Source organism: Zingiber officinale, chromosome 2A (genome assembly GCF_018446385.1).
Source record: "Zingiber officinale cultivar Zhangliang chromosome 2A, Zo_v1.1, whole genome shotgun sequence".
Classification (NCBI taxonomy): domain Eukaryota; kingdom Viridiplantae; phylum Streptophyta; class Magnoliopsida; order Zingiberales; family Zingiberaceae; genus Zingiber; species Zingiber officinale.
The window spans coordinates 153526211-153545266 of NC_055988.1; the positions used below are offsets into that span (position 1 = coordinate 153526211).

Sequence of the window (19056 nt, forward strand, 5' to 3'; positions counted from 1 at the left end):
TCATGGCCTCAAGATCCTTTGAAGACCCAATATTGAATGAACAAAATACAATTCACAAATACGCATTATGAAAAAAATTTAGATTTTTCTCAACAATTTACTAAAAATAAAGATATTGGCTATAGTAATTCTACCTTAGTAAGCCAAGAAGATCAAATTCTGATATAACAAAATAACATCATATTAGATCTATTGACATTTTACATTATAGACTTATTGTATTAGAAACTCAACTCCTCATTCTTGAAAACCATATCTATAAAAATAACCAAACAAAAGATTTAAAAGAAACTCTAGAAAATTTAAACAAAAATCTAGGTAAACTCTCTTTAGGAAAAAATCATTATTAGACAACCACTAACTATCTATAAATTTTTAAAGATCCAACCTATCCCTGATGGTCTTACAAAGAAAAACACAAACTATTTTTTTTTTAAATTATCACACACTTTTAAGACAATTCAACAGAAACGATGCTTAAAGGTCTACCTCTAATGCATACATACATATATATATATATATATATATATATATATATATATATTAAAAAGTGAACCTATTATATAAAATTAAATAAAAATAATATTAAAATATTAAAAAAGTATGCGCCCCAATTAAATTGGGCTGATTATACATTACTTAAACAAGAATACAAAGGCCTTTTACGATATATAAAACAAACCCTTTCATGGCCAGGCGGGATCCTCATGCAGACCAGAGGTCCCATCTTTCTTGCCGCCCGCTTCTCGACTTCTCGGCCGCCACGTCATCGAACTCCGCGATAGATGCATGCAGAAACGAGAACGTGGCGCAGAAAAAATCAAGACCTCGTCACCGCCTTAAGCGGTGAGAAAGATTCCTTATCGAACGGTATCCGTTGGACCAAGAAAATTATTGGACGGACAAAAGCGAAGCATCTGCCATGTTCTCTTTTCCAGTCTCAGTCCCAACTCCATGAACAAATGATGTGTGTATGACCGGAGGTTGATATCGATTTCGATCGTTCTTCTCGCCTCGATTCGATCTCCAGTCCTCCTTCTCGTCGGTGAGTTGCTCAGACATTCTCATTTTTTGAATATCACGTTCGCTGTTGATTCGTTGTTTCTCGATTCGAGAGGCCGTGTTTTATTCTTCCTCTTGGATTTTGATTCAATTTTTCGTTGCTACCTCAATTTGTCGTAGCTGTTTGATAGGCCCGAGAAATTTCAGGGATTTGAGCTGATTTTGTTTTGTTAATCATGGGGGTAAGTAAGGGGGTTTCTGTGCTTCCGCTTCTTCTCTCGTGCCTTTTGCTTCCCTTCGGTGTTCCGACCTCGGCCGGTGGGCTGCTAAGGATTGGCTTGAAGAAGAGACCTTTGGATGAAGACGGAAGGCTGGATACTCGGCTTTTGGAGCGGGAAAGTGCTTGATGTACCGGAAGTATAGACTTAAGGGTGCTCTCCATGACGAGCAAGATATTGATGTTGTTTCGCTTAAGAATTACATGAACGCACAGTACTTTGGGGAGATTGGTATTGGGACGCCAGCGCAGAAGTTCACTGTAATATTTGATACTGGAAGCTCGAATTTGTGGGTTCCATCTTCAAAGTGCTACTTCTCGGTGAGATTTCTCACCTCCTGTGAATGTTTCTTCTACAGTGCTAGTGCTGGAAATCTGATCATTTTAGATGAATTTGTTAATATTTTTGTGATATGTCCTGTTGAAATGAGTGCACGCAAATCTTGTTCTGCTGCAACGCTTTAATCTATTTGTTTACCTTTGCAGTTGGCTTGCTATTTCCATTCAAAGTACAAATCAAGCAGATCGAGCACCTACAAACAGAACGGTTTGTGGTTCTTATTCTTTATCAGTTTTAGTTATTTGTGGTTTCCTTCTCGTGAACTTCCTGGTTTGTGCTTACCAAACTTGTGTCTGTGAGTTTTTTTTCGTTCATGGCCTCATGGGTTTGGATGTTTGTGGTCATGCAGAATCCATTCAGTAGCTCAGATAAGAGCATGCATATTGTCGAAGGCTCCTATCATTATGTATGTTAATATAGGGATTACATGCATGAATCATTATAGAGCATCATTGATTAAGGGAAGACACTACAGCTTTGATGCTGAGATATTTACAGAGTTTGTAATTCATTATTAATTTGATTTTAAAAAAAATTGCATTGTTGTCCAAGAATGTTTGAAGATCTCTGAGTTAACTGCAATAGAAAACCTTAATAAATTTACATAAACTTTCAGTTGTTCTTCATTGACTAATTTTCATTTTCTCCATAGTTTGTTGTGGTCTCTTGCTTTGGTATATTCTTTTATGGTCGGTCTGAAAGGATGAGAAGCAAAGACTAATTAAATAAAATATCTTCATGCAAGCAGGGAAGACAGTAGCTATTCGTTATGGCACCGGAGAAATCTCTGGATTCTTAAGTCAGGATCATGTTGCAGTTGGTGATCTAGTTGGCAATGATCAGGTGGGCAATATCTCCACTGAAGTGGTCAATTATGCTTTCAGTTAAGTCCTTTGATACCCCTTGATACAGTAGCACTCAGAAGTTAGTTTTGTTCAGGTTTTCGTCGAGGCGACCAAAGAGCCCAGTATCACATTTCTATTGGGGAAATTTGATGGCATTCTTGGACTTGGGTTCCAGGAAATATCAGTTGGGAATGTTACTCCTGTGTGGTAGTGTAATCATTTCTATTTAATATTCACTTTTTCTCGAGTCATTCTTTTAATTTTTCTTCAATACACGGAAATGTCTCAGCAAACTTTTAGTATCTTAAAGTTATCACGACGTTAGACGCAATAATTTAACTGAATGATGAACCCACAATTTTTCTGTTGCAGGTACAATATGATTGAGCAAGGCCTTGTCAAAGAACCTGCTTTCTCTTTCTGGTTTAATCGGAATTCTGAGGAAGGAGAGGGAGGTGAAATTGTATTTGGAGGAGTTGATCCAAATCATTACAAGGGTGAACATACATTTGTTCCTGTGACTCAGAAAGGCTATTGGCAGGTAGTATCTGCATCTTTTTTTTTTTTTTTGTTGACATATTTATCAATCGGATCTGGCCAAATATTGCCATGTTCAGTAGCATACTAACTAATCTTACTTATTTCAACAAAATGGTAGTTTGATATGGGTGATGTCCTTATTGATGGCCAATCTACAGGTTTTTTTCTTTGTGAATGGTGATCTCATTTGAGTCCTCCTTTCATGATTTACCACTTTCTAATTCAAGATATTTTAATCAGGATTCTGTGCGGGTGGTTGTGCAGCAATTGCAGATTCAGGAAGTTCTTTGTTAGCTGGTCCAACTGTATGTATAACGTTTCAGCTACTCTTGTCATAATGAGACTCGTTTTTCTCATTCAACTATTCAAATTAGATATTCACTCGAGCTCTTTATACTTTTCATACATTTTGTGGCATCTATGGAGACAACAAAGTTCTCTGCATGTGGTAACCAGAAGCTCAAAAGTGTTTTGCAATTCTTTAACATGATAACAGTTTCTCTTTTATGACCATTTTAGTTTTTCAAGCATTGTTCTTTTTATTTTTTGTGGAAGAGACATATCCTTGTATAGTTTTGCTTATTCAAGGAAGATCAAAGGTGCCCTGTCATTTGGTATTAAGTTTTCCCCTCTGTTGAAAGGCAAATGATCTAATAGGGCACTGGTTATGATGATCAATATCCCTGCGTCTTTTTACAGACCATTATTGTTGAGATTAATCAGAGAATTGGAGCTGCTGGTATCGTTAATCAAGCGTGCAAAGCAGTTGTCGTCGAGTACGGACAGCTAATTCTCGACCTGTTGTTGGCACAGGTTTGCAGAAATTATATGATTATTTAAAAAAAAACAAACTTGTAATTACTTTATAGTATTACAAATAACTCTGGCTTATTCTACAGGCACAACCTGGCAAAATTTGTGCTCAGATTGGTCTGTGTAGCTTCGATGGAACCCATGGCATTAGGCCTGTGTTATAAATGTTTGAAGAAATTGAATTGCTTAGGTTCTTCTAAAAAAGCTTATACTTTCCTTATGTGCAGTATTGCCATCGAGAATGTTGTGTATAGAAATAGAGATTCATCGAATAGACTTCAGGGTGATGCAATGTGCACTGCGTGTGAGATGGCAGTTGTTTGGATGCAGAATCAACTGCAACTGGAGGGGACACAAGAACACATATTAAACTACATCAATGAGGTCAGTCCCCTTTGAATCATATGACATCATCGATAAGAATTCTTGTATTCGTTTATTCATGTATTGAGTTGAAATTTTAGCTGTGTGAGAGGCTACCTAGTCTTATGGGAGAATCAGCTGTAGCTTGCGGAGCCCTTGCATCCATGCCAAGTATCGGGTTTACTATCGGGGATAGAGTATTTGAGCTCGAACCAGACCAGGTACTATCCTTCGTAAAGTTGCATATAATTTGTCTTTGTTTTATCTGGTTAACACCAATGATCTCAATCTGCTTATGACCTTTCAGTACGTTCTCAAGATTGGGGAAGGAACAGCAGCACAATGCATAAGTGGTTTTACTGCCTTCGACATTCCACCACCTCGAGGCCCTCTTTGGTGTCTATTCTCGTCTCCCCATATTTTCTTTCTGGGGGTTTGTTTAAAATCTTTGTAACTAATGAATGAAAGTGGTGCAGGATATTGGGGGATGTGTTCATGGGAGTGTACCACTCGGTGTTTGATTTCGGCAATCTCCAAGTCGGGTTTGCTGAAGCAGCATAGTTCAGAGCTGGGGCCTTGGGTTGTCTCATGTCTGGGAGTGAAATACACGAGGGCAAACTGCCTGTGTGCGTAAACTGGACCTCTGCTGTGTTTTTTCGTTTCTCTACTACTGCTGTGTTTAAATTTGCATTTTGGAGGTTGATTTGATAGATTAGGTTAATTATTTCTTAGCAGAGTAGACATGAAGATCAGGTCAATTATTTCTTAGCAGAGTAGACATGAGCTAACCGGGAATAGTGTGTATATGATAGTGGATTCGATTTGACCCAGCTGGAAAAGGCTTATTCCTGACATGCCATGCGACAGCTCTTCCCCTAGGCCCCAGATCACCGAGGATTGGCGACAGGTGATGTCCAGAGATCGTAGGTTGTCATTCAATTAATGATAAATGATTGACAATCAGCAATTATCAATTGACAAGTACTTCGATTATGTTTCATGACGTGAAGGCAACCGCTCTGTTTTTTTTCAAAAAAAATAATTAGAGGAAACATATTTGAATCAGTTTTCATTTACGGCTCTAATTCAATTCCAAATCGTTCTCTTAAATTATTAAAAATCTATAATTTAAATCTAATGCTTAAACAACGTTCCGCTTACGACGGTTGCCCAGTATTTTTTTTCCAGGGCGGCGGTAAGTGTATGGGATAACGACGACTCCTGTGGTCAAAATTCTAGTATAACAAAGTCTAACCTTTGAAGCAGCTGAATCAATCCAATCGGATGGCGGATCACCCAGTCCACAGCATTTTCTTCTTCCCTCTCCCTGCCGCCGGCCATGTCATCCCCATGGTCGACGCTGCCTCCGTCTTCGCGTCCCGCGGCGCCACCGCAACCATCCTTTCACCTGACCCCGCCCCGCAGCTCCTCGCCGACCGCCTCCGAAAAGCCCGCCACTCCGGTCACCAAATCGACCTTCTCCTCCTTCGTCAAGCCGCTGATGGAGACGTCTCTGGTCGCCGCCAGCCCCCGTTCCTCGCCTCCCCTGCATACTCCTTTGACCTCTTCCGCGACCTCGAGAAGCGGTTCGCAGAGCCGTTGGAGATCGCGCTCCTGCGGCACCGACCGAGCTGCCTCGTGTCCGACATGTTCCTCCCCTGGACCGCCGACTCCGCGCGGCGGCTCGCGGTGCCACGCCTCGTGTTCCAGTCGATGGGTTTCTTCCCTCACTGCGTCATCGACGCCGTGGAGCGCCACGCGGCGGAGCAACGCGAGTTGGGAACGTGGATCGGAGAACGCCTGGCGGTGCCCGGCCTGCCACATCGAATTGAGATGAAGCGGTCGCAGCTCCACGATTCGGCGGGGTTGCGCACCGAGTTCAGCGAGTTCTTTGACCGGGTGGCTGAGTCCGGGAGGGCGAGTCACGGCGAAGTGGTGAACAGCTTCTACGAGTTGGAAGCGGAGTACGCGGAGCATTACCGGAGAGTGATGGGGAGGCGGGCGTGGCACATCGGACCAGTCTCGCTTGTACACGACACCGCTGGCATCGCCGGAGCTAAAGAAGCGGCAGCGATTCTAACGTGGTTGGACTCGAAGCCTACTGAAACGGTTGTGTATGTGTGCTTCGGGAGCATGGGGCGAATGAGCGAGGCACAGATGGGGGAAATTACGGCGGGACTAGCGGCCGCAGGCCACCCGTACATCTGGGTTACTGGCGGCGAGGGAGAACAGAGGAGCATCGTTGAGGAACAGAGGAGCGTCGTTGAGGAACAGAGGAGCGGCCTCGGGCTGGTGGTGCGCGGGTGGGCGCCTCAGGCGGCGATCCTTGGCCATCGCGCGGTAGGGGGCTTCGTGACGCACTGCGGATGGAACTCGGTGATGGAGGCGGTGAGCGCCGGCGTGCCGATGGCCACGTGGCCGCTTTTCGCGGAGCAATTCTACAACGAGGCGCTGGTGGTGGATGTACTGCGCGTCGGTGTGCGCGTAGGCGCGGAGGTGTGGGGGATGGCGGAAGAGGAGAAGCCGGTGGTAGCGAGAGCAAATATCGCCGCGGCGGTGGCGCAGTTGATGGAGGAGGAGAGGGGCAGCGAGGAGAGGAAGAGGAGGGCGGCGGAGATGGGGCGGAAGGCGAGGGAAGCCGTGGCCGTCGGCGGTTCATCCTACAGCGAAGTCGACCAGTTGATGTCCGAACTGTCGCGTCTCCAATTGGAGCGAAGTCAACAAAACCTTTGATCCATGACGACTGGTGCAAACCGTCGAGAATTGATCCTTCAGACATGTTCTTGCATGGTATGAAAGTCTATCCAATAATTTTTATTTTTATTTTGTTTCTACATCTTCTATCCATTTTTCTTTCAAGCTCGCTCCCTCCTCGATATTAATCCAGAAATCTTCTCGTCTCAGTATCAACAATACATTCCACCTCTCTTCAGATTCTTCAGTGAGCCCCAATGACTTCTCTATACTTTTAACCACCATAATTGGAGCCCTAGTTTTTCTTCGTTTTTCCCAACCCACCAAATTGGGTGTCCTCTTTTAGAAATCCAATAAAACTACAATTTTGCTACTCCATTTCCAACTATAGATCGGATTGTTGCTGATACGGATATAGATACAGGGCAGTGAAAGAATTAAAGGGAGAAGGAGCGGCAATTTGATCTTTTCATTTGTGGAGAGTTTTGAGAGTTTAATGGCACTGTTCATCAGGCTAAAGGAGTGATTCGTGGTTTGGGGGATGGCGCCGCCAGGGAGTGGACACTCCTCGACCAGCGCCGACGGGAGCCGTCGGCCGCTCCCCTCCTCTCCTCCTCTACTCTCCCTTGCCTCCGGCCGCACCTCCTCTTCTTCCTCCTCACGCCCTTCGCCGGAGCCAACGCCGCCAACTCCCCTCCTTTTCTCGTCACCGGCGCTCCTCTCCTCCTTCGCCTCGCGACGCGGCCACCGAGCAGTTCGCCGCCATCTACTTTCCCCTCGTCCTCCTCGCGACGCTGTCGCTACATGAACTCACGCGACGCCGCCGCATCTTCTTCTTCTCTCTTCTCCCGACGGCGGCGCTACCGCCTTCACGTCTTCTCATGGGTAGCCCCAGCGAGCAGCTCATGCGCCGGCAGTTCCCTCTCCCTCTCCATGCCGGCAACATCGACGCCACCTCTCCTCCTCTCTTCCCCGTGAGGTGCTGCTATCTCCAGCGTCGTTGCTTTCGCCGGCCAGCCACAGGCAGCATTCTGGCCACTGCCATGAGCCGCTCGCAGTCCTCACTGTCGATCAGGTCATTGCCACGCACGTCATCTCTTGCTCCTTTATCGCGCCGATATTCGTAGCCGCTTCCTGCAGACATCGGCAGGCCTTTTCCCAATTGAGCCGACCTTGCTATCGACCTCTATCAATGATCGAGTGCGGAACCTTTGCTACCGGTACAGACCCATCAAAGTCATACACTTTCAGCGCCGGTCGGGCCTTTTAACTTCAATGGTTGTGCGCTACCTTAGTGCTTCGAGTCCTTACTGCGGATCGGGTCTTCAAGCCCTCATTGTTAGTGTGTGTTGTTCTGATGTGTCGTGTCCAGACCGCGTGTCGTTACTACTATTTGACCTGCGTGATGTTTTATGTTCTGGCCTTCGTGCCGTTTTGTATCCCGGCCTGCATGCCGATCTCGTTTCCCGGCCTGCGTTCCGATCTCGGGTCCCGGCCTGCGTGTCGTTTTGTATCTCGGCCTGCGTACCGATCTTGTTTCTCCGTCTGTGTTGATTTTGTGTCCCGGCCTACGTGCTATTAGTACCTCCCGGCCTGCATGCCGGTGTTTTATCCTGACCTACAGCTCGTCTTCCGGTTTTGGGCCGCATCCGGCTCTGCGTCGTCAGATCTAGCTCTCCAGCCTGATCAGAGTCATCTGCTCTTCCGGGTCACGACAACTCTGTTGGGATCGAAAATGGAGCTAGAGGGGGAGTGAATAGCTCGGCGCGATCTCGTGCTCGTCGTTGCTTGTTTCTTCAAAGATATGCAGCGGAAAATACAAAGAAACAAACACACAATGCTAACTCTAGGATTTACTTGGTATCCACCTCAAGAAGAGGTGACTAGCCCAAGGATCCACACACTTACGCACCCTCCACTATAAAAACACTCCTTCTCGGTAACTACCGAAGGCGGAGAAGCCTTACAACCTCACAATACAACAATGAGAAAGAAAGAAGTAAAATACAAATGAATCTTACAAGATTACAATGAAAACCCTAGCTTCTTCTTCTTCTTGTTGCAACTCGCCTCTTGACTTAGATGAGCCTCCAAGAACCTTCAAGAAATGGCGGTGAGGAAGAAAAGATCGCTGTTGAGAAGTTCTGTGATCGCCTGGGGAGAAGAGATGAAGAAGTGCGCAGAAAAACGCTCGCCAACGGCTTTATCCGCGCCAACGGTCGAATCCCAATCGATTGGATTGCTCCCAATCAATTGGGGAGACTTTGGATCGATCGGTTGATCGATCCAGAGCACCTCTGTGATCTTGGAATTGCCCTGAATCGATTACCCGATCGATTCAAGGCTTCTCGAGCGATATCCAGCGCTCCAATCGATCGGTCGATCGATTGGAGGTTTCAATCGATCAACTGATAGATTCAGAAGCTCACTGTTCGCTTAAAAACTCTCCCAATCGATTGACCGATCGATTGGAAAAGTTTCAATCGATTACCCAATCGATTCAGCCCATTTCTGCACAAAATCGCGTCGCCCAATCAATTGACTAATCGATTGAACCCCCCCAATCAATTGGCCAATCGATTGGAAAGATGAAAACTAGATAGAGCTTGAAATTAGCTTCGTTTCGCATCCGAGATCACCTCATTCCGATATCCGAGTCAAAAGTTATGACCTTCGGAAGCTCACTACGTCCGAACTTCCTAGTTCCATGCCAACTCCCTATTGGACTTACGACCGCTAAGAGTTCGGTCAACTTTTGACCCATCTAGACTTTCTCCTTGTGCCAAGTATTCGGTCAACCTTAACCCACTTGGACTTATCATCTCGTGCCAAGTGTCCGGTCATCCATGACCCACTTGGACTTCCTTCTACCAGATGTCCAATCACCCTTGACCCATCTGGATTTCCTCGTGCCTGGCTTCACTCACCAGGTCTTTCCATTGCCCGGCTTCACTCACCGGGACTTTCCCCTGCCTGGCTTTACTCACCAGGACTTTCACTTGCCTGGCTTCACTCACTAGGACTTCTACCTGCCTGGCTTCACTCACCAGGACTTTCCCAACTGCCCGGCTTTACTCATCGGAACTTTCACCTAGCTTCACTCACTAGGATTTTCATCTGTCTGGCTTCACTCACCAGGACTTCCCACACGGACGATTGCACCTGCAATCTCCACGACCTGTCAATCTCCATGTATTGTCTCAATGTATTGTCAAACATTGAAACCCAAACATCAAGACTCAAGCTTGAGCCAACTCAAGCTTAGTCAACCAGGTCAACCTTGACCTAGGAAATATTGCACCAACAATCTCCCCCTTTTTGATGTTTGACAATACCTTTAAGTTAGGCTAATCCCATGCCAATGTATGAATGAGGATTCCCTTCATTCTTCCCCTTCCCTAGAGGGCACAAACTTCCTCTTTAGGTAATGAAGGCCTAACTTAACCACACATTCTCCCCCTATTAGCATACATCAAAAACTCTCCCCCTGAAAAGTTACCCAACGTTGTTCACAACTCAATAACGAAGGTCTCATACCCTTCATTATTCTTAATGCTCATCCCTTGAGCATTACCACTTAAACAATGAAGATATTCATTCTCCATTGTATTCAAATGCCCAACCTTGAGCATTTTCACGAAAGAAGGTTAACCACCTTCCAAGGTGTATGAAAAATAAATTTTCATGCCCTTAAAGAGTAACTCCCCTTAAAGACATACACGTAACTTCTATCATTGCACCAACAATTGTTAGGATATATACTAAAAGCCTAGCTTTTGGTATAAACATTTATCTAGAAATAAGAATCACATTGGTCAAATGTCTACATTTATGATAAATGTAGTTGTTCAATTAATTTATATTGTAGATAACATGGTGTGTGGTGTCACACACAGAGGATCATGTTATCAGTACCTTATAAATTATAAACAGTAGCTCACGGCCAAGATGGAAAGGAACAAACCATAGGAAGGTCGTAGTGTAATTAGGTATTAGTTTATCTTAACTATATAATTACACTAGTACACTTAGAGTGTATTGAGTAGGACCATTTGAGGTCGTTTCTTTTATACTGACTTTATAAAGGAACAAAGACCTCAGTTATTATGGAAGTGTGTGCTCTTAATCCTAATATAATAACAAGCACATATATTTGATATTTATTTCTTTAATTTATCAATGAGTGAGATTTAGTTCGATAAATCAATAAGCCCGATAAGTTGGGAAATGATATCACTTATAGTGTGTGTTGTTGATTATAGAAGGAAACTGTGTCCTAGTGATCTAGGTTGAGAATGTCCCCAAGAGGAGCTCATAAGGATTGTCATGTTAAACCCTGCAGGTGGACTTAGTCCGACATGACGATGAAGTTGAGTGGTACTACTCTTGGAGCTAGATATTAATTAAGTGAGTTGTCAGTAACTTACTTAATTAGTGGACATTTGTTATCTTAAACACAGGGAGACTAACACACTCATAATAAGAAGAATCCCAAAATGTAATTTGGGATTCGTGCGGTAGTTCAATAATAGTTCTCTAGTGGAATGAATTATTATTGATAAAATTAAGTTGTGTGTTCGGGGTGAACACGGGATGCTTAATTTCATCGGGAGACCAAAACCAATTCCTCATCTCGGTCCCTATCGTAACCTCTTGTATATAGAGATTTATACCCACCACATACCCACCTTCTTATCCATCCAATGGGGCCGGCCAAGTTAGCTTGGAACCCAAGCTAGGGCCGGCCAAGACCAAATGGTTGAGCCAAGTTGGTGGCCGACCAAAGCTTGGGTCCCAGGCTTAGGTGGCCAGCCACTAGAATATTAAAAGGGTTTTTATTAAAGTTATTTCTTATGTGGATATCATGATTAAAAGAGAGTTTAAAAATTTAAATTTCCTTTTATAGCTTTCTACAAAAGATTAAGAGAAGAGATTAATCTCTTTTCTTATTTGTAGATTAAAAGGATGGTTTTAATTTTTATTAAAAACTTTTCTTATTTGTAAATCATCCATATGTTTAAAAGAGAGTTTAAAAATTTGAAATCTTTCCTTATTTGTTGATTAAAAGGTGGATTTTAAATTTTAAGAAAACTTTCATGTTCATTATTTAAAAGAGAGTTTAAAAATTAAATATTCTCTTTTATAAGTTTCTACAAAAGATTAAGAAAAGATTTGATATCTTTCCTTATTTGTAGATTGAAAGAGATTTTAATTTTTAGAGATAACTTTCTTTTTATCCACATGTTTAAAATAAAGATTTTAATTTATAAAATTTCTTTTTATTAACCACCATGAAGGGAAAAATTATTTGAGAAATTTTTATAAATTTCCGGAAACAAATTAGGAAGTTTTAATTCTTGTGTGAATTAAAATTTCCTTGATTAAGGAATTAAAGATGGCCGGTCATTATCATAATGAAAAGAAAATTATTTTTAATTAAATAAATTTTCTTTTTCAATGGCAAAAGAATTAAGGAAGTTTTTATTAAATTTTCCTTATTTGCCAAAGACCAAGGATTATAAAAGAGGGGGTAGAGGAGGTTTCATGATGAATAACTCTATTATTTTTCTCCCTCTTTTCTTCCTTGGGTGTGGCCGACCCTTTCTTTCCTCTCCTCTCCTTTGTGTGGCCGAAACCTTCTCATGGTTGAGATAGCTTTGGTGGCCGGAACTAAGAAGGAGAAGAAGGAGAGAAAAGAAGCCTCTTTTCTAGCATCCCTTGGAGCATGGTGGTGGTGGCCGAAGCTCTTCATCCTAGGAGAAGTTTTGATGGCCAAAACTTGTAAGGAAGAAGAAGGTGCTTGGTGGTTCTCATCTCGGAAGATCGTTGCCCACACAATGTCCGAGATTAGAAGAGGAATACGGTAGAAGATCAAGAGGTCTTTCTAAAAGGTATAATTAGTATTTTTCCTTTCCGCATCATACTAGTTATTTTTGGAAATAATACCAAATACAAGAGGCATGCGATTCTAGTATTTCGAATTTGTTTTCGATGTTGTGTTCTTTGTTTTTTTTTTCTTTTCCTTGTGATTTGATTGTTCCTTTCGGTTAACCTAAAGTTATTTTAGGAAATTAAATATTAGCTTTCCTTAAAAGGTTTTGTCTAGTCGGTGGTGGTTGCTCCCATATCCAAGAAGGTCATGTGCCTCGCCACGTCAGTACTGGGAACCAATTATGGAAATTAATATTTAATGGAATTAATAACTTAGGTGATTTGGATCGAACGTGTTAAGTTCCGCAGGAAATCCAAGTCAAAACCTAAAAGAACAAATAGATTAAACTTTGGATCAAACATGTTAAGTTCCGCAGGCGATCCAAGTTTAATTTAAAAGAACACATGGTAGCTAGGAAAAGGTTCAGACCTTTGTACAAAATTTTTGTACAGTGGAACCATTAGGTTTTCTGAGTAGCAACCAACAACAATGACTTGGAATCCCTAAACATATAGGAAATCAAATTTTAGAAGTTCTGAGGTTCAAAAATTCAATATTGAAACTAAACCTCAACCTAAACTTCTACTTAGTCTTCCTTAACCAATCCATTCTTGTTTTCATCATGAAAACTCCCTCTAAATGTATACAAATATGTTTTGAGGGGTTAGGAGTGGTTTTATATGTCACGCCTCGGAGGAGTCCCTGTCCGAAGAAATTTCGACAGCATCTCCCCTATACGGCGGACAATCTGAAACTTTCTACATATCCACATACCTCAGCCACATGCGGCTGGAAATATAGCAGAAATAAAATACAATCACAGACATTCCACGCAGTTTATATAACAAGTAAACAGAACAATAATACTCTGACTCGAAATCAACCCTACTCAACCACACTCGTAAAGCTCAAATCCGATTTTTCCTACTCCACTATACTCATAAAACACAAATCCAACAAACTCACCTCTTCTGCCGTCCAGGCAGGCATGTAGTAAAATATATCGAATAAAAATCCATCAACAAGGACAATCCATACAATATCCAGGTATCAAACAAAACCAAGTGTAAATATGGTCAAATAAGAAGCAAAACAAAACCAAAAGATCCATAAGTCTTCGGGGTCTTCAGGGGACCAGTAACTAGAACTCTCTCCTGACAGCATCATCCTGAAATATAACAACAATGGAGGCGGGGTGAGTCTAACACTCAGCAGGTACAATTGATATGCAAAGTAAGGAAATAACATCTAGCACTAATCAAATCTCGATAAAATAAAGATAAATACAAACCAAGTAAAACAGAGAAAAAGCATCTAACCAGATCGGTATCGGACAAACGAGTGGTATAGAAATCTGTATCGAAACATAGGTATCCAAACAATATCAAGCATATAAATGGAGCAAACACAAACACAGACAATAAATGCATCACGTTCATTGTCAAGATAAATTGCACGCCAGCCAGCCAACTCACAACAAAAGTGGGACCGAGTGGGTAGGTGTGACGCTCCGCATGTACGGTAATCTCACGACCGAGTGGACGGGATCTGTCGATGTACACACATACTCCTACCCCAAATCATAAATGGGAGCTCGGTGCTCATCTCCTAAACTATGATCGGAGGGATCTCAATGTCTACACGTCACACACTACCCCGAGCGGACCAACGGAGCAAAGCAGAGCAACCTACTACAACACACCCTGCCTAATATACCACTAACCAGAAAACTGGCAAAATGCTCGACAATAATGGAGCAATCTATCACACGGCATGCAATGGTGCATGTCACTAAGCATGGTAATATACTAAACCAATCTATGGACATATAATGATGTGCACCATAGTGAACAAATCATATCAAAGTACACTGATCAAATAAGGTATCAAACCTAGGTCCTGAACATGGTGAAACATGGTTATATCACTACCCCTATGAGCATGTGTAATCAGGTACATAACAACACGAAATGCAAAACAAACAATCAATCAAGCAGGTAACAAGAAATCGGGTAGTGATTAACCGAAACAAATGAGGAACATAATTAATGCAACTTGTTAATTTCACTACTATGCATATCAAAGACAATAAGTCAAAAGTACCCGCCTCCAATAGAAAGGATCCAATCCGAAATAGATCCATCGTCGAGACACCGTCTCGAATCAAAGTCCTGCAGATAACGTGATATACAATTTAGCTAATTTTATAAACAACAACTAGCTAAATCCAACCCAACTTAATTAGGAAAAACCCTAATCGATCCATCATTAATTAATCCTAATTAATAATTAACTTGAATTAATCTCCTTAATCAATAATCCTCAATCAACACAATCAATTCCTTTCGCTGATCAACTTACGATTAGCAATACGATCATCTCTAATAAATCTAAGGATTAAATCTAATCCAACATAAATCAACTGTACTTAATTCATCACAACTACAATAGATTAAGCCTTCCATAATCACATTAGGTTAGGTTAAACATGAATCCATCGTAACTTACCTAAATCCACAACTAACCAAGCAACTGCAGGTTACAATATCTTCAACATAATCCGATATAAATGCATATCCTACAAATACTCATAGAAATACAACCAAAACTCCACACATAGCTTACCTTATATCAATATCCCCAATACCGATCTAAAATCTTCACATTCCATATGCCCAATTGAATTCCTAATCCAAACAGAATAGTCTAACATAAGAATCAAAGAGGCAACCTTGAAACGAAACCAAACCAACAAAGGAGCAATGATTTGATGCATTTACCTCATCAGTGATCTAATGGAACTGTTCCTTATAAATCTGAAAATCAATTGGGCAGTAGAAGCAAGATCAAGCTCACAACCAAAACAAAGGTAAATGGATGACGAGTATGTGACCGTGAAGCCGCTGTTGGAGCTCATCCTGACCAGAACACACAATAGAAACTAGTCCCAGTAAGGAAGAAGATATGCTCAATACAACCACTCACCGGCAGTACAGGTGGCGATGACTAGGGCACCATCCCGCAGTGAAACCCAGGAATAGGTGGTCTACTGTGGGGTCGACGGTGCCTAGCTAGAGACGGTGGCCGGCGTTGGGTCAGTTTCGGCACACAGAGGATGAGAGGAAGGTGCCGGCGCTGAGTTGGAGAAGAAAGACTAGGGCACAGATGAACCTCGGCCGGCAAGACGGCGTTGGGCACTAGGGTTCGGCACAGAGGATAGCACTGCTCGGGTCAAGAGACGGCATCGGCGCAGGGGAGACGGTCGTCTTCCGACGTTAGGGCAGAGAGGGACGACGGTCGGCTCTGTGAGTTGCGGCTGGCGGTGGATCTAGGGCACGGCTGGCGCAAGCGTCGCCGGCGCTTGGGAGAAGAGAAGAAGATGAAGAAAAGATCCAGCAATTTGGGCAGCACCGCGAGTCGATCCCACGACCTCGAGGTCACGGAAACACCACTGGCTGAGGAGGACAACCCGGCAACCGTACCCCTGGTCGGCGGCGAAGACGCGACAGTGTGGATCGGTGCCGGCGAGTCATCCGCGAGAGAATAGAGAGAGGAAGAAGGGAGGTCGCGTTGGGGAAGAGAGGAAGAAGGGTCGGGATCTGCGTTTGGGGGAAAGTAAAAAAGAAAAGGAAAAGGTTTTACAAATAAAACATTTCCTTCATTAAACGGGTATCCCAAACAGGTTTAATCCGAACCCGAAATTGATCCCCTCAAAACCCGTCTTACGAGCTCCGAAAAATTCCCAGAAAATTTCTAAAAATTTCGGAAAAATTCTATAAGGCTATTTCCCAAATAACCCTATTTATTTAAATTTTCCGATATCTTACATTATAGACTAAAAATAGTTTAGAATGCTGAAAGCAAGCTTTCCCATTCAAAATCAGCATCCCGAATCGATTGGAGTTGGGTCCCAATCGATTGAATCTGCCTGAATCGATCCACTGATCGATTCAGCTAGTGTGGATCGATCGGTGGATCGATCCAGCGAGCTTTTGCTCGTGAGAAATGCCTTCTCAATCGATCGCCCGATCGATTGAGGCACTTCAATCGATCGGGTGATCGATTGAAGCTCTGAAATTACTGAAATTCCATTTCAGTCAACTTCAGAAACTCCCCAAAAATTCTACAAAATTTTTAAAATCGTGAAAATTCATGTAGACACTACTTAGGGGATATACTATAAAGAAAAAATAGTTTTATATGAAACTACTTTCTATTTTCCAAGATTGACACAAACTTGAAAACTTGTAAAAACTTTAGTATTTTCTTCTAGTTTGTGTCTAACATTTCAATGATGATTACTATCAAAAGATAGTCTTCATCAATGTTTTCCAAAAGTATTTTAAAATGATTTTCAAAACCAATATCCAGCCGTGTTCTTTGGGCTCAATGCACATGACTTGTACATTAGCTTTTCCAATAATTGGAAAACACATACCTATGTATTTTGATGAACTTAAAACTCAAAAGAATGCACTAAATCAACATATTGAGTTTTGTTCATCATCCTAACATCTCACTTATATCTAATGTGCACTAAAACACATACAAAGTCACCTTATAGTTCTTTTGTGAGATGTAAAGTTTGGTTTTGCCCTAATCTAGGGATCATGCATATCTATCTAGGCATTTTGAGGATAGGAACAACCACCAAGGATGTTATTTGTTAATAAATGTCATTTATCCTTAATTGTGAGGAATTAAACATAATGCATGATATGTTATTGTTGGACCCCGTGGTAGTTTTGATGTGATCAACCAAGTTGGTTAGGTCCTGCTGTGTTTGATCCCTGTGTCTGAGTGTGCAGGAGCTTAGGAGCACAGGAAGTCGAGCGGAAGACGCAGCTAGCGAGAAGGACGGCACGGGAAGGGAGCCGACGGGCTCGGTGCGTCCGAAGGACGAGAGAGCTGCGGAAGAGTACTCCGGTGGGCGTGAAGAGCGTGCGCGGCGTTCGAGGGACGTTAAGCCGGGACGGAAGGCTGCTCGAGGAGAAGGCCGGGAATTGGGTTCGGGTGAGCCCTATTCCGGTTGGCCGCAATCACCCAAAAGATCGGAGCGTCGGAAGTCAAAGTGGAGCAAAGAAACAAGCTGGAATGTTGAGCTGCCAGCTTGGAGGCGCCTCCATCAGGCTTGGAGGCGCCTCCAGCCTTGCTGAAGGCGCCTCCAAGGGCGCCTTCAGGCTTGATGAAGGCGCCTTCAACAGTCTGTTTTGACCGTTTTATCCGCTGACCGAGCTGGAGGCGCCTTAAACCTTGTTGGAGGCGCCTTGGACCCTCGGGATAGACTTTCCAGGAGCTATAAAAAGGCCCCTGGAGTTAGGAATTCAACAACAACTCAAGCATTCAATCTGTAGTGTTTCCTAGCAATAGTTCTGAGCTTTTGAAAGTGTAAAAGGCTTCTCCGCCTTCAGTAAAGGAGAGTTTCTTTTAGTGCGCTTCTACTGTCCTGGATTAACAATCTCCTTGGTTGTAACCAGGTTAATTCTTCTGTGTCTTTCTTTTACTATTTTATTATTTTGTTAACTATTGCACTAACTGAGTTGAAAGTATGAGGAGGGTATAGTTTGTTTTTGTTTTTTAGCAATTCACCCCCCTCTTGCCGGTCTCCGCTGCACCAACAAGTGGTATCAGAGCTTGATCGCCTCAGAAGGACTAACCGCCAACTAAAGCACTACGATCAAGACGATGGCCGGAGCGAACATCCATCCCCCGAAGTTTGACGGAGACTTCGCCACCTGGAAGCGCAAAATGGGGGTATTTTTTAAAATCAATTTTGATATTCTTATTACAATGAAATATGGTTTTGCAGCGCTGAAAGACAAAGAAGAAAACACATAGAGCAAGAAGGAGCAAGCCGATTTCGTCGCCAACGGAAAGGCAGAGTTCCACCTGCTCAGTGTGCTGCCGCCGTAGGAGGTAAATCGGATCGGAAGCTACGACTCAGCGAAAGATCTCTGGGAGAAATTCCTGGAGCTTCACGAAGGTACTTCCGAAGCGAAGCGCGACATCCTCCGGAACCAGTTAACGAACCTCCGGATGAACCAAGGCGAGAAGGTAGCGCAACTCCAAGCGAGAATCAAGGAGCTGATAACGCAACTAACGAACCTTGGAGAAGAGGTAACCAACTGGGATTCTATCCGATACGCGCTCAATGCATTCCCGAGAACTCCAGAGTGGGTCTCCTTAGTAGATGCGTATTACATCTCTAAGGACCTCGAGGTAAGTACTTTAGAACAATTATTTTCGACTT

At 43.0% G+C, this 19056-nt stretch overlaps 1 protein-coding gene, 1 long non-coding RNA gene and 1 pseudogene across 2 annotated transcripts; 2 read left to right on the forward strand and 1 right to left on the reverse strand.

Moving 5' to 3' along the window:
* Positions 1–884: 884 nt before the first annotated feature.
* Positions 885–5183, forward strand: LOC122042807 (annotated as a pseudogene).
* A 281-nt stretch (positions 5184–5464) lies between these two features.
* LOC122044147 (scopoletin glucosyltransferase-like) lies at positions 5465–7852 on the forward strand. The gene is made up of 2 exons (XM_042604683.1): positions 5465–6850; positions 7388–7852. The coding sequence occupies exons 1-2, from the start codon at positions 5465–5467 to the stop codon at positions 7850–7852; spliced, it is 1851 nt and encodes a 616-aa protein (XP_042460617.1).
* Positions 7853–14917: 7065 nt separating this feature from the next.
* LOC122040174 lies at positions 14918–16413 on the reverse strand. The gene is made up of 4 exons (XR_006128532.1): positions 15792–16413; positions 15587–15724; positions 15432–15493; positions 14918–14977 (listed from the first exon to the last, which is right to left on the reverse strand). It is a non-coding gene; the product is annotated as an uncharacterized LOC122040174 (long non-coding RNA).
* Positions 16414–19056: the final 2643 nt, after the last annotated feature.